The sequence below is a fragment of the Theobroma cacao genome, chromosome 2 (assembly GCF_000208745.1).
Source record: "Theobroma cacao cultivar B97-61/B2 chromosome 2, Criollo_cocoa_genome_V2, whole genome shotgun sequence".
In the NCBI taxonomy this organism is placed as follows: Eukaryota; Viridiplantae; Streptophyta; class Magnoliopsida; order Malvales; family Malvaceae; genus Theobroma; species Theobroma cacao.
This window is the reverse complement of record NC_030851.1, coordinates 650,118-666,738: the sequence shown is the minus strand read 5'-3', so window position 1 is coordinate 666,738 and position 16,621 is coordinate 650,118. Positions and strand designations below refer to the sequence as shown.

The following is a 16,621-nucleotide window of genomic DNA, read 5'->3' as shown; positions in this document are numbered from 1 at the left end:
ATTTACAGCTATAGTGCTTACAATAAAATTACACTAGTAAAAAATGAAAATGATTTTTTCAAAATATAATTGGGAGAATTGGATCACCCCACTGTCGGCTGATCCGACCCCTAAGGCTTCTCAGATAGGCCTGACCATAGGGCCGGTATCTTCTATCGGACGCAATGGACCAAAATTTTTTTAAAGAGTGAGTGATGATCCTTTAGCATATCCATAAGTTTATAAATTATATAAATAACTATACTTATCTTTTTTATATAAAAAAAAAGTATAAGCATGTTAATTCTGAAGGGCCCAAAAGTAACGGGGAACAAAACTTTGTGCAAGATTACAATGATTCATGGTTATCATCCTTGCTGGGAAACTTTGGACAATTTTCTAGATTACTATACTACAAAAATATCCAGTCATGGACAGTCGTAAGCAAGGCTATCAGACCTATTGCACCAGAGAGGAGAGAGATTGCTCTCTACATTTCAATTTGATCCCAGTCGATGGATCTGTCTTCGAAACCATAATCGGATTGTTGAAGCCTGTTCCTTGCCAATCTGCTCATCATAGCAAGACCTGGAAGAAGGAAAACATAGATATATAAGATATGATGATTAAACATAATCTTGACTCTGTTACGTAAACTAACAAATTCTTAAAATTACAGTATAAGAAAGGCAGAATCGTTGATTCGAGTCCTGTAAAGAAGAATAATAAAAATTCAAATATACGGCATTTTCCTTTTGTACCTTCAACCATTTTGTAAAGTGCCGACCACCATCCATCTTTGGACATCTGGTACTGATCCAGCGACTCTTCAATTGTTTTGTCATGCTTCCCTTCCAGAACTCCCTGAAGAGTCATCACGGCATCCCTTGTTTTCTTGAGGATGCTACTTTCATCTTCAACTTCCAAGCGCGTAAGGTCATTCTGTGATGAAGTGAGGCTAACAGCAAGTGCAAACTGGGCAGCAGCAGCCCAACGAGAAGATGCCAGCCATTTCCTCTGTTTATCCAACTGCCTATTCTCTTCTCTGCCCAACCTGTTCTCTCCTTCCCCTCCGAGTGCTAAACTACGCAAGTATTGAGCATTAGCAGCCCCTGTACTTTGAACCATCTTGGAGAAAGCACTTTCTTCATTTGACAATAGTTCCTCCGGTGTATCATATTCCAGAACCTGGGGTGAGAATAAACACTAATACATCAACCAATAGCCAAACGGGAAAAAGATAGTAACTACTGATGAATAAATTACACTTTGTATAGCTTAGAAGTCTTTCAAGGTGAGCTAAACAAGATTTAAAATTGTGCATATACCCTGCCAGAATCAAGCAGAAGAATGCGATCACAGTCAATTATAGTATTGAGCCGGTGAGCAATGATGAGCATGGTACAAGATTTGAATTCTTCCCGAATAGTTTTCTGAATAAGAGCATCAGTTCTGACATCAACAGCTGCAGTTGCTTCATCAAGAACAAGTATCTTTGATCTCCTCAACAATGCACGAGCAAGACTTAGCAATTGCCTTTGTCCAACGCTAAAATTTTCCCCTGCCTCTGAAACCTGAACAAAACATAAGAATTCCATGGTTGTTAACCAAGAACCATGCTGACTTCAGCAACTATGAACATTTCAAATTAAACCACCAATTAATCATTTCTATTTTCCCAACAACTGCAAACTGTTAAAGAAATTTCTGTTAGAAACTTTTTCATAAACACCTCAGCGTCCAGACCAAGAGAATTCCTCCGAATGACATCTTTCAAGTGTGCCCTCTCTAAAGCCTCCCAAAGGTCAGCATCATTGTGTTCATTGAAAGGATCGAGATTAAATCTCACAGTTCCTGGACAAAATAAACAAAATCATTATTAATATCATATATTTTAATAGCAACAAAATAAGAAAGGTGACATGGGATGCAGAGCCTACAAACTAATGGATAATCTAGTAAAAAGTATAAAAGCAAGTCCACAAAAATGGCATCCGTCAGATTAGCTCCACTTTATAAGTCAACAGATATTCAGGCAAAGAACATACATATAACACTAGCAAAAGAGATAGAAAGATTTTAAGTCAAATTATGGGAGAAACACAGCTATCATCAACATTACAATCTAGATTGTAGGTGGGGCATACCAGAGAAAAGAACTGGTGACTGAGGTATAATGCCAAGTACTTTACGAAGGTCCATCAGTCCAAACTTTGCAATATCACAACCATCAATCAAGATCCTTCCTCTTTCCAGCTCTACAATTCGAAACAAAGCATTTAACATGCTTGATTTTCCAGCCCCTGTCCTTCCAACAATCCCCACCTTGTCACTAGGAGAAATTGTAAAAGACAACCCATGCAGGACTGGAGGAAGTTCAGGTCTGTAACGAAGGACAACATCCTCAAACTTGATAGATCCAGATGAAGGCCATCCAGGAGGGGGACGGTTACTCTGAATAATAAGTGGAGCCTCTGAAGGCAACTCTATATATGTGCCAACACGCTCGACTGCATTTAAACTATTTTCAGCCAAACTGGCAAGTCTGAGTACAGCGGTCAATAAACTTGTAATGTTTAAAGCATAACTAAGAAGTAGACCCATAGTAGATGCATATGCCTGCTGGTCCTCTGCCCTTCCATTCTGCATGACAGCAAAGGTTGCTGTAAACCAAATCATGAGCCCACCCAAAGTTTCCAAACGGATTGCAAGCCAGCGATTTGAGCTCATGTTAACGTGAGTGAACCTGATATTATTGTCCATGGATTTCCCATTTATGTCAGCCATGCGATCATAAGCTTTATATGCACGAATAGTTGACAGACCATTAAGTGCTTCGCCAAATTGTGCATATACAGGTGATCTAGTTATAGAATCTAAACGCTTCACTTCGCGTGCTGTGCTCTGTGAAATCAAACAAAATAATGGTTACATGAGAAACATACAGAAACATCCAATTGCAGAGACCTCCATATGTTCAATTTTAGGTGTTAGTAACCGAGACAGCTAGAGAATCAGAAATGGTAAAAGAAAGGCACTTTCTACAAGAAAAGAGATTATGGCTTTCAGGATTAGAAAAGAAAACCAATATATCAATAAATAAAAGATGAGGTCAAAGTTCATTTACCTGGTAGTACAAATAAGCTGCATAAAACAAAACCAGAAGTGGCATTATGGCCCACAAAGACATAGTGCTCACAATTCCTATCAAGACAAAAGTAGAAAGGAGTTGCGACACTTGTCCCAAAAACATATTGACGAATGGAGCAACATTTCGGTCAATGTCACCTAAATCCTTTGCAAATCTATTAATAATTCGTCCCAGTGGGTTGGTGTGGAAGAAGACCATTGGAGCTCTAAGTATGGAGGTAAGCATGGCATCATGCAACCTTCTGGCAGCATAAAGACTTGATATGACTAACCAATATGAATTTACCAATGTCACCATGACCTGAAACCACATGGGGAAGAACAAAATATATAAAAATATGAGCTATGAAACCAGTAACACAATTCACTAAAATGTGGTGAAAGTTTTTCTGACAATAAAGATACAATTATTTGTTGGAATAATAGGAAAAGAAAACTTCCTAACTCTTCAGGAAAATAAAGCTTCTCGTCTCATGTAAATAAAAGAGAACTTCTGAAGGCTGAGCAAGAGGAACTTGTGTAATGAAACTTAAAGCCAATTAACATCGAACAAGCTCATACCTGACCAATTGATAGAAGTGAATAGACCAAATTGTAGTAACCAGGTCCATGTGTCTTCTTAGTGCTTTGATCTGTCCAAGAACTCAGCCATGTGCTACTTGAAACTCGTAAAACTTCTGTCAGGACGTAACACACAAAGAGCACCATTACCACCCAAAAACCTCCCAATGCATTCTTGTACCTGGGAAGAGAAGAGAAAGGTACTGCATTCATTGCCTTTTCTTTTTCTTTTAACAAAAATTGAAAAAAAGGTTTCAGCAAAAATCACAGCAGGGATTGTTAAAAATCCCTCCCTCACTCCCAAGTCATACAAGATGGATGGCTTGCCAATTACCTTCACACATTTACTTAACATAACAAAACCATAAATGTGCTCAGTAAATCCTCACTAACAAAGCAGAAAAGCAGAGAACCAAAACTATTAGTAGAAGACAGGAAAGTAATGGTATTTCAGTGAGATAACTCTTTTAATTCAGTTGTATTGAGAGGTTGCATTTGGATGAGAGCCACCAGCAGGAGAATATGTTGTCACCTTTCCTCTAAGCATAAAAGAAGGGTGAAAAGTTAGTGATTGATAATCTTGAATACGGGGAAAGTTGTGGTTGAAAGGAACACCATGCCTTTCTTATTTTCTACATCTATCAGTCTACTTAGGTAGAGATGAGTAGCTTGTTATCATTGAATTTGGTGGAGCTAAAGACATGTTACTAGCATTACATACATGAAACAATGCAATTTTGAAACAGGAGTGAAATCAACATATTTTACCTCATTAAAACTTTCCAACTAACCACTCCAGTTTCTCGCTCTTCCTGCTTAATGAGAACAGATTTGCCTTCTTTTGATTTTTTTGCTTGAGAAGCATTTTTGGGCATGTCATTTGCTACCCCATTAGCAACAGGTTTAAAGTCCTGCTGATCAACTGTATGGTTGTTCTCCTTTTCTTCCTCATACTCTTCCATCTTTCCTGCATTCTCCATTAGCTTTTGGAACAGCACACCATTATTGGAGAGGTCCTCAAAAGTTCCTTCCTCTTTTACCATTCCTTCATGAACAAGGATAATTCTATCAACTTGTGAAAGGAAGTGCAGCTGGTTTGTGACAAGAACTCTTGTTTTGCCTCTCAATTCTCCCTTTACACATTTATCAAAAACCTGAACATAATTGGTAGCAGAAATCAGGCCAATGCTCTATCAAAATAAAAACCACACTATCATTATCAAATTTCTGAAAACAAATAAAGTCTGCAATAAGTGAGGAATATTTAATAAAAAAAGAAATACTATAGGCGATATGAAATTTAAAAAAAAAATACATTAGATAAAAATATGTAATGCACAGTAACTCATATAAATCAAAATTTTCACAATTATAATACATAGACAATCAGATTTTATGCAGGCATGCATGATTTTTTTTTTCCTAATTTGATAGGTTAGTATAGTTCGTCCTACTCCGTCCCACAATTTGAACATCATATTGATATTAGGAATCCTGATCTTGACAACCTTCATATAGTTATTAACAAGAAAAAAAGAGGGACCAAGGATATTAAACATGCAACAACATCAATGAACTAAGTACATGGATTCTATTTTGCCACTGTGATCTCTCTGGGGCAATATCCTAAGTAAGATCAATAAAGACAAGGTTTTTTTACATGGCAATAAACATAATTCTGTTCAGAAAAAACAGAAGTACAAAGTAAGGCCTAAGGTGCAAATAGAACCAACAAAATGCTACTGTGAACCAGTTACCTGTCGAGCCACATGTGCATCCAGAGCACTCAATGGGTCATCAAAAATGTACACATCTGAATTGGAATACACAGCCCTAGCCATGGAAACCCTTTGCTTCTGACCACCACTAATATTAACACCTCTTTCACCAATCTCAGTAAGATCACCACCCTAACATAAAAGACAGACACACTATCAGATCCAAAACTGTTGAATAGATAGCGACTTCTGCCCTTTCACTACACCGTCATGTTACAACTTTGTGAAACACTTACAGGCAATAGCTCAAGATCATGCTGCAATGCAGTAATGTCTATTGCCTTCTCATATCTTGCTGCTTCGAAAGGAGATCCAAACAATATGTTATCACGTACCTGCAGGTATAAACTCCAAAGATTAATAATTCACATAACAGCAAGTAAACTTCTAAAATTTGAAAAGTACAGACTTTTTATCATGTTAAGCTAAGTAAATCTAAAATCACTATAAAAGATATCTAAATCATCTTGGAGGAGATTACATATGCTCCTATATTGCCTATTTCCATAAAATTCCTCAAGATAGTATCATGACTGATTGCCAATAACTAAACAAGTGAGATAGCCCAGAAACATGCACAAACACAAATATATACCAGAGGTAAGCAAGCCAAAACTTACAGTAGCATTGAAAATCCATGAAACTTGAGGAACATAAGCAACTGTTCCTCTGATAACAACACTAGCATCAGACATTGGAGGAAGCTCCCCAAGCATCGCAGATATAAGCGAGGTCTTTCCTTCACCAGTACTGCCAACTATTGCAACCAGGCTTCCAACTGGTATATCCAAATTAATATTAGACAATGTGGGCCTCTCTGCCTGAAACAAAAACAAGATTTTATAAGGTAAGCAATAAATGAAAGAGCACACTTGAATATTTGCAAAGTCACAAAGGACATAACAAGAAGCTGTAAAACCTTCATCTAACTAAAAAAATTTTCAAGGAAAAGAAAATAGTGACACAAAGCAACATAGTATAGAACTTTTGTCTCAGTGGGTTAGTACAAACAGAACCAACATTTCATTTCAACTAAGTGAAAGAAATCAACTGATAAAAGATCTATTCTGTAACAACCATCTTTAAAGTTCATGAATTTATGTTGCTTAATGGGATTATCATATTAAGATTTTAATGTAGCCGTTCTTGAATAAACAAGCAAATTATTAAAATAACCAACAATTTATGTTTACAGAATAAGAATTAATTATAGATTAACTTAAACATGTAATCTGTACATATTCATGCAAAATACAGACTGAAAGGAAGGTTTAAGGTGATAATATAAAAACAAGACCTTTGAATCCCATGCAAAAAAACCATCTTTTATTTGGATGGCTGGTAGTTCAGGATCAAGAGGAGGGTTTGGTAGAAGAACTCTCTCTTCAGTCAAGAACAGCTCCTCCAGACGTTTTAGTGATACATTTGCATTTACCACCTGTCAAACTTCAGCATTAGAAACCAAGAAAAACAACACCACTAGTTTTGGTGCATTCCCCCTTTCTATGTACCAGAAGAGTATACCACCTTTACACAACAGAGAATGATACAGAAAATAAGCCATTCAAAGTGCGGAGAAAGACAATCATATGTCCTCTCTACAACCAAAATGCCAGTTAAAACGCCACAGCACTAAATGGATAGCATGGATAGTTGAAAGAGGCAAGGAGGATAACCTGAGTAATAATATTGGGAAGCATGAATAAGGGGAAACGAAGCACAGCAAAGAGAGAGAGAGATGTGAATGCCCTTGCAGGTGTCAAGTCGCCTCCAAGCAAAGTAAACAAGCCAAATGAAACCACAGTCACCACAACAGGAATGCTGTTCAGTATAAAGCCATTACACTGCAAAACAAGAGATAAAATCAGACAAGAGAAAAGGAGCTGCTGCTATGATCCCTACGCAAAACACCTATATCCATACCAACACTTACAATCAGATCACAATTAGTTAAATTGATGACCCATGAAAAGCATACATCATGCACAACTCTACCCACATAGCAGAAGTGAAGAAAATTTAGTTTGCCACCTGTAACTCTCTCTTAAATACCCAAAAGTCTGCTCTATTTGTTTTTCTTCTGATTAATAAATATTTTATTAAACAATTGCAAAAAAAAAAAGTGATAACCCATCCCATGCATGCAAGAATCATACAAAAACACATTGTAACAGATACTACCACCTTTTTTTTTTTTTCGAGAAACAATCATTTAATACAACTCATTTGTCTCAAACAGCAACAGTCATATAAAACTTGTAAAAGCAATAGCATGAAACCATTAGCATGTACACAATGTCACTTTTAAGTTGGCCACCTGGTGTTGAACACAACAGAGATGTGGACTATGGTAATTGACTAACATTTTTCTTCTAAGTGCATCATGCTTCAAAAACACGAAGAGCTAACATGTATATATCATAGTTAAATTAAGACTTCCACAAACAGAAAGCAACAGAGGGAATTAGATGCATATATCAGAGGAATACCGCTGCAAGAAGGGAAGCTTTGCGGAACCATGACAACTCATCATTCCGGACACTTTGAACTTTAGACTGAAAACTATTCTCCCAAGCATAACATCTGAGACATTTCCAGCATATAATCAGAGTTGTAACCAAGCAACCTTGTACTATACTCAAAAGGTCTATAAAAAACCTTGAAAGGAAAATGAAAGAGTTGTTCTGGAAATAAATCATACTTTACAGTGTCCATTGCAGCCAATATTTCATTCATAAGGCCTATTCTCTTATCTGTACGCTGTAAGCCCTCCTTTGACAATTTTTGCATTCTGCTTATAACTACAGTCTGTTTGCAAAAGGACAAAAGAGAGTAAGATAGAAGACAGAAACAAGGACAATAAAATGCAGGACGATATAAGTTTAACACCACCCTATCAATTCAAGGAATAAAAAGTGCAACATCCACTAAAAAAATAAGAATTTATCTTAAAGATAGAAAATGAGAAATGTAAGGGAGAAAATCACGTACTTGCACAGGGAACATAAGGACTAGCATTAATGCACCAAGAAGTGAAGCAACACCCAACTGCTGATACAGAAGTACCATTGCAACAATTATTCGAAAGGGAGCTGACCACACAGTGTGAAGTGATTGGCATATTTGCTGCAAAAAGAACAAGGATGAATAATTCATTAGACAGAAAGAGCTGAAAGGAAATAAATAAAAATGCACTGATTTGTTTTCACAACCAGAGTTTTGCCGTTTCTTGCTCCCCATAAACAACAACAACCAGGCTCTAAATGGAAACTCATTATAAACTTTTAGAAAAGAAAGATCCAACGTCAATAGCTAGTAGCTACATGCCTAGAAGATACACCACTTTTAACATCTACTACCAGCTTCAGGACATTATTCAGGAGAAGAGGAGAAACGGAAAACCAAAAAGATTAAGGGCATAGTGCAATTCTAATAGCTAGTAGAGTACATGCTTAGAAGAAACAATAGACTGCACAGAATCCCATCCCACATCATAGAAAGTCAGACTAGTTTTAGCACCATAAAAAATTTTAAATACACATAAAGATGTAGTAAGGGAAGATCATGCCTGAAGTGCTTCAGCATCGGTTGTCATCAAGTTGGTTATTTTGCCAGAAGCAAACTTCTTGCGGCCCTCATGAGTAAGCCTAAGAGATTTGCGAAACACAGCAGCAACCTAGAGAAGATAAGAGTATAGTCAGGAAAATATAATGCAGAAGCAAAACGTTAGTAACTTTCTACAACAAACAGAACGCAATTCCATAATATAAGGCTCTTATACAGACAAGTCATCTAAGACATTGTCTAACATGTATCCAGCATTACCAAACAAAATGATAGTTGATTATAGAGAGAGCTAGTGGTGCTCACAACCTACAATTACACCAAACATGCAGTTCAAAGGCCTCAATAAGATTTACACTTGTGGCAATAATTCAAGTCATGTGATCTATTTAACTAGTGATGATGGTAACTAATCAATAACTTCTTCTCAAAAAAAAAAAAATCAATAAGTTAATATACATTCAGAATTATGAAACAGAATGTAATAATAGCAACAGTGCTAACAACCTTCAACTATAATAACTGACACACAATTCGAAGGTATCAAATAAGATTTACACTGCTGGCTATAGTTTAAGTCATATGACCCAAAACCATTACTTCTTAGCTAATTTGCTAATAGAAAAAGCTCAGAATTATGTAAAAACGATGATCTTTAATAGTCATTCGTTGGCCTAAAACCAGGATAGGGCCCCGCAATAATTTAAGTCATATGACCCAAAACCATAACTTCTTAGCTAAGTTGCAAATAGAGAAAGCTCAGAATGATGTAACAATGATGATCTTTAATATTCATTCATGGCTTAAGACCATGATGGGGCTTCTCAAGGCCAAGCTAAATATCTCCAATGGCAAAATGGCCATTAAAATTCTGGCAACAGAAGCAACCAACGTCAATGTGAACAAGAAGCAGATAATTTAACCAAGCCTAAAAATAAATAAGCCAAGCTAGGCCTGCCAAACAAATCTTCCAAAAAAGACAAATTTCAACCGTAGCAAGCTAAAACCAAGTCAAATAACCTAGATAATAAAAGATCCAAAAGTACTAAGTATGCAAGGTCATTATATTGAGACAAAAGGCTCTCTTAGCCAGGTCTTCAACAACCTCTCCCACAGATGAAGAAAATAAAAGAAAAAGAAATAAATAAGCTTGTTGATATTCCAAAAGACAAGCAAATCTGAATGAAATAAATTGTTCCCAAGATAAATACAAGATTACCAAAGTAGATCTCAGCCGAAAACCAACTCGCATGACATTCTGAAAATATTGAGCTTCAAATAACACCCCAAGGGCCTGGATCAAGTTTCAACCAATCAAATTCCATGTGCATTTTTATTAAGAAAGCAACTAGAACCTCCAATGTAAGCAAAGGATTAAATTTATACCACTCCAACAAAAATTGAGAAGGCATAGATGTAACCAATCCAAGCTGGATCACCTTGTTGCATTGACTGCAGCAATTCATTCAACAAATACAGGGAAATATTAGGTGATAAAGAAAAAAGATGGATCAACCATACATGTGTGCTTTAGAATGTGTGTTAGTTGGCCAATAGTAAGAGAAAACCGTAGATTTCTTAGTGATAGCTGTTTCTTTTTACCTCTGTGCCTGAATAACATGGGCTCTCCATCATAATTTACTCTTTTTTTTAACATACTTAAATGAGTCAAGCAATAATATTAGCATTGAGGAAATAATATAAATATAAAAGTACTTCCATTTAGAAGAGAAAATCAGAATATTCGCAAAGGACATAAGAGGATATTACAAGCATGAAGTGTAATTCTACAACATGTATATGCAACATAAACAAAGGACTTCCATTCACTGATTTTTTTTACGTTTGACATCAGAAGTTAAGGAGAGCTTTCATTCACTAAAAAAGAAATGAGACAAACTTAGTTATTCAGAAAAATTAAATAATTCCATACACTAAAAAGAACTTGATCACAGACAAATACAGAAGAAAGCATAGATACAAGTAGCAAACCTGTAACAGTTGGTTCAATATAAGCGGCCCCACAAATTGAGAAATATCGTTGCCAATCTACAGGTTTAAAGAACAAGGCAGCAGGTTTAACGGAGAAAATATCAAGGGTAATGCAATTCCACAACGGACACTAGCATTATTGTACTGAGAAACTTCACATACCATTAGCAAATGAAGATTTAAAAAAAGGACATGTCTAAAATATAGAAAAACAAACCTCCAAAGCCATCAAAATTATAAAAATGCAAGACCATTTTTTCCTAGGCAATTTCTTTGAAGGGGATACACTCCCTGGTAGGCAGGATTGGTGTTTCATACTCAGCCGGCAGACCTCTACCCTGCCTTACAGTGGAGTACCTGACCATTGGGCCCAGACCTCATGGTCGAATAGTGGAAAACATGAAGTAAGGATGCTTTGAACAGATTCTTTCACATTCAGTCTTACATTTTAATTGAGGATGCTATGAAACAAAATGATCAGGCGTTGCAAATAGAAAAGTCTCTCGGATGTTCATGTCACAAGCATAAAAAGCTTGGAAGGATCGAAGCTGACACTTTCAAGACACACAAAGCATTGGACTTACCCAAAATTCTCCAAAAAATTTATAACTCTATAAAAACAGCTTAGAGTATAAAAGCTCCATGAATGCAAGGCATCAGAACACAATAAATAAATCCAGACATTTCTGAAAACAGAGGTTGGTAAACAATTTGCAATTCATTAAAGATGTTATAACATTGTGCCTCTCTAAGAATCAAATTAATTTTCCAAATAATGAATGCAATATTTAAGATGAATTCGTTACCTTCCAGAAGCCTCCCCACCAAAACCTAAAAACAGAGAAGGGGATGAATTAGACAAAGATGAAGATATACAAACTTTGCACAACACAGTATATAGTATTAACTATTTCAATAGATGAATATCATTCTCATCCATATACATACAAAAGGACCATAGCTCAGAAATTTAACTACTTTTGTATTTTGATAGTTTCCTCAGACAATATGTCAATCTCCACTAGAAACAATGTTACTACCACTTTCACTGCTATTTATCTAATTACTTGTCGCTTTCTTTTTTTCCTGAAATTAGCTAATGAAATACTATCAACAAGAAAGCCACGTGCTAACTTAAGTCACACAACCAAAATTGATAAGACTCATAAGTAAGCTATATTTTACTACCTTCCCCCAAGGCTACTATTCAACGCTCTTAAAAGCCATGGTTTGGGCCTTCGTGATTCCTCAGCCCAACATTTTTGAAACCTACAGAGTCAGAAACAGATATTATACATCCTTGTGATACATTAAATATTCAAGTATTCAAAATAACTAGAAAGTCGGCACACACTTGTTGTTTAGTGTTTCAGTCCGATCCCAAGTATCTAACTTCCAGACATCCTTCTCCGTGATAGGTCTTTTATAGCCTTGCTTCATCAAGGGGCTCATCCAGGAAAAAAATATTTCTAGCAAAAGGGAAATGAATAAAAGAGAATTCTTAACAAATCACAAGTACAAAATTTATTTGTTGATTCTCCAGAGAGACCAACAGGTAGCATTAAAATACAGTAAAGTATCGCTAGAATGATCATCCTTATATCCATTTCTCCTTCACGATAATTGCATGGTTAGAAAGCAATGAGCACATAGAACTACCATTTCAATTAAACAAGTGATGTCATCATTTTCAAAAGTTAAAATTACTCATTATGAGTATGTAATACTGGCTGAACTGTCATATGTAGTCCAACCATGGCAGCATACAATTTACAATTTTCTCATTTTTGAGAATAAGGATCTATATCTTAATCAACATATAATGGTCATTCAGGGCTCAAAACTAGGCATCAAAGATAAATTACAGAAAGGTATACATACTGGAAAAGATATTAACATGCCTCTCAGGACATATTTGCTCTCCTCCAGGAAGTTCTTCATATTCAGCATCATCCACAAATTCAGTCCACATTGGCGTATAACCGGGATAAGGATCCAAATCAGGAACATACACCAGTAACAATATACCAAACAAAGCCTAAACCAAAACATCAGCCAATCGTTAATAGTGTAATCATAACACGAAACAAGCAATGATAATTGATGCAATGTAATTATTGCATCACCCGCCATGTCATTGTTGTCCTCAGGCCTTTGAGGCAAACTCATAACTGTCCCTAACAATAGCCTTTTGAGGATATAAAAGAAACGTAAGATAGCACACCTGCATAAAGACCTCACTGAAGTACAGATACAGGACAGAGCTGCACAAGTATAATACAAACGTGAGTGTATCAAGGCAAACTGTATTTATTGAAAAAATATGCAAATTTCAACACAGTAGTTGAGGGAAAAGGAAGAAGAAGAGAATCAAGACATGAAAAGAGGCCATCTCAATCCAAAACAAAGGCAGTTTAAGCATCCAAGAGAAACATACCTATTGTAAAATTCCCTTACTGAAAGAATGAGATTGAGCATCACTGTATCCCCTATCAAAGTATAAATGAGGCCAAATCTGACAAACCATCGAAACTCACAAATATAAACTTTAGTTTCCACACCAATCATGACCAAAATAGAGCACCATGTGACAGCTTCCACAATCAAAGAAACAATCTGCTCAACGAATGAAAATAAAAAGCCTCAGATATGATTTGCATTAGCCTACTGTACTAGATTAAATATGGTTGACAGATAAACTGCTCAAGCATTTTTAATTGACAAAATCAAGTCCTTGAAGATAACTTTTTCAACTTAGCATGAATAGACGGTCATGTTCTTAAGGGTTAAAAATTCCCGGAATCCATAAAATCATTGTTAACAATAAAGTTTCCATCCTAGACTCCTGAATCCTTTAGAAATAACATACTTCCATCGAGGGCAATAATATTCCTGAACAACAGGAACAGAGAATAGCACTAGAACCTAGAAAAATTCTTGAAAATAGTCAATGGAACAATTCAGACCAACACACATCCTTTTTCTTCCCAGATGTATATATAGAACATTGAACATTGCAATGCCAATTGCCTTTAAGCCATATAGCAGCATTCGGACACAGAAAACTTCTTTATTCACCACGAGAGTTCAATTATCGAATGCTTCTCCAACCAAGAAAACTGATAATGAGAAAGAGCAGCTGGCTGTAGAAGAAACTATGCTACAAACTACCATCAATGTACTTAAAACTTATTCCAGTAACATTATACAGAATAGATTAAAGCGTCTTTGCCACCCTACTTTGTGGAATTTCCTCCCTATCTTATGGGAAGAAAGATTGCATGTGGCCATGCTCATGAAATGCAGCTCAATGGCTATCATCTTATTCCACCCTCCAATAGGAATGAAAGCAGTTACACAAAAATATAACCCAATTTCACATTAAACTTGAAGCTAATTCATATCAAATTCAAACTGCTCATCCAAAGGGTGATGTACAACAAAATATAGACTCAACCAAAATATCACCAAAGCCAACAAAAACAAATATATAAATGATTAGGCAGCATAAGGTTGAAAAATCTACCTCAAATGGAGCAAGACCAGGCTGTCCTTCCAAATTTAAAACTGAAATCCCCATGATCAATCTGAACAAAGGCTCAGCAGTAGAATAAGCAGCCAACAAACCCAGCATATAATTATAATATTTAGACCTCAGACTGAACCGCTGAGCTTTGAAATCTTTCCTGATCAGCCATATCCGATAAACACAAAGGCCCAATAATACCAAATGGGATATGGTGATGACCAGAGAATCAGTTGCACAGGGTGTGTATGCACCAAAGGCATTAGCCACTGCCCTTGTCCATACCCCATTGGCCACTGGTCTACAGTACCAAACCAATGGCTCAAAAGCCATTATTTCCTTGTTGCTTCTTCACACAATTCTCTTCACTTAAAAGCACATAATCCTCCAGCCTCCTATATATTACTCATCATTCTGCCTGCGATCAATTTAAAATAAATTTAGCGTCAAATAAAGAGAATCAAAATATATAAAGCATAAAGAGAGAGTATGTTCTTCCTTCCGTTTGCTTTTTGTTAAACTAAAATGGTGGTTGACCTTCAAATATTAAAGTCTTCTTCATTTACCATGTTTTCTCAGTAACCAAACAAAAACACGTCCCCACAACAAGCAGGAACAACTCTTCTTCGTTTATATCGATAAAAAAAGGATTTTAACTAGAAAAAAAAAGCATTTATGATAAAACCCAAAGCTGGAAAAAAAAAAAAAGAAATGAGGCCAAAACATACAAAAAAGAATTCGAAAGAAGGAAAATAAAAAGAACCCAAAATCATTTCATTAAAAATAATCAAAAATAGAACAAATCCATACGAAAAAAAGGGTAAAAAAAATTACCGGTAATACAAGGTTTGAGCCAAAAAAACTTAAAAGAAAGCTTCAAAAATAAAGAACACAAGTTTTGTTGGATCAAAAAGCGAGTCAGAACAGAAAGGGCATCAATGTCTGGCACTTCTAAAGGGAACAAAAAATCATTTTCGTTCCCGCAAAAAGGCTTACAAGTTTTACCGACAGATTCTCATGCTCTTACCCTTTTCTTTTATCTTTTCTTTCTTTATTTTCCCAGTTGGATTCGAGAGGAGAATCGAATTCTCTGTCACACGAAAGACACAACGTCGTTACTCGGTGGTACTACAAACAAATATGTTTCTGAATATTTAAGGAAAAAAAAACAAAAAAGAGTTTATGGCGACGAAAATATCTGCGTCACCGCTTACGAAGTTCGAGAGTGATAAATTTCAGGGGACGGGAATAATTGCGTAATTATTAGCCAATAATTTACGAAGCGGAAAGTCCACAATTTTGAGGTTTTTTTGGACAATTGAAGACATTGGACGTATCATCATTTTGTTTTCCTTTGGTCATGTTCTCATCAAGGTCCAAAATGTATGGTTCAATTCAAGTTACAATAATAAAATTAATGTTCAATTTTGAGAAAATTTTGTAAATTTTAGCTATTAAAATAGGTTTTTAATATGTTAATACAATAGTTTAGGAAAGGAAATTGATTAGAGTATCTCATAAATAGCAACAAAAATCCTCATAATTTCAAAATTAAGAGCATAAATAATGAGAAAAAAAATACGAGATTTTTATTTTTTATATGAAAAAAATCACGAAATGTCATGATAAAAAAATTAAAATTACAAAAATGTAGATGAAATTACCTCAAAGTAATAATATTTAGACGCTAATTTAATTAAAGACCAATTGTCTTTGGTGATTTATTTCCTTTATTTCCAAGTCCACCCCAAATTTTTTTCCTTTTTTCAAGTAAATTTTTCCCTATTTTAATTGTTGTTAATTTATTTTACGATATAATCATTACACAGTTCAACCTAGAAATTCAAATAGAATGTGAAGTCTAAAAAAGGGATTAAATTTTAAATTTAACATCATTTTCGTTGACTCCAAACAAAATATGCAACTTGGCTACCAAGAAAACTAAAAATTATTTAAAAAAACAATATTTACCACAAAAATATTTTATGTGCATTTTATTCGAAAAAAAAAAAGTAATGACTAGCAGTCTAAGTAAAGTGAATAATACTTTGACTAAATCACGAGAGGTTGG

The 16,621-nt window shown here is 35.5% G+C and overlaps 1 protein-coding gene across 1 annotated transcript; it reads right to left on the bottom strand.

The window, feature by feature from the left end:
* On the bottom strand, positions 196-15,692 carry LOC18607077 (ABC transporter C family member 2). Its single transcript, XM_007041061.2, has 28 exons — positions 15,578-15,692; positions 14,551-14,968; positions 13,462-13,640; positions 13,249-13,288; positions 12,906-13,062; positions 12,379-12,493; positions 12,213-12,293; positions 11,831-11,855; positions 11,025-11,081; positions 10,419-10,484; positions 10,252-10,326; positions 9,037-9,144; positions 8,460-8,594; positions 8,170-8,276; positions 7,958-8,051; positions 7,145-7,312; positions 6,766-6,906; positions 6,089-6,289; positions 5,705-5,803; positions 5,448-5,600; positions 4,459-4,844; positions 3,691-3,871; positions 3,107-3,430; positions 2,127-2,883; positions 1,712-1,833; positions 1,308-1,553; positions 741-1,167; positions 196-567 (listed from the first exon to the last, which is right to left on the bottom strand). Exons 2-28 carry the CDS (start codon positions 14,881-14,883, stop codon positions 470-472), a joined length of 4,875 nt encoding a protein of 1,624 aa, XP_007041123.2. The 5' UTR covers positions 14,884-14,968; positions 15,578-15,692; the 3' UTR covers positions 196-469.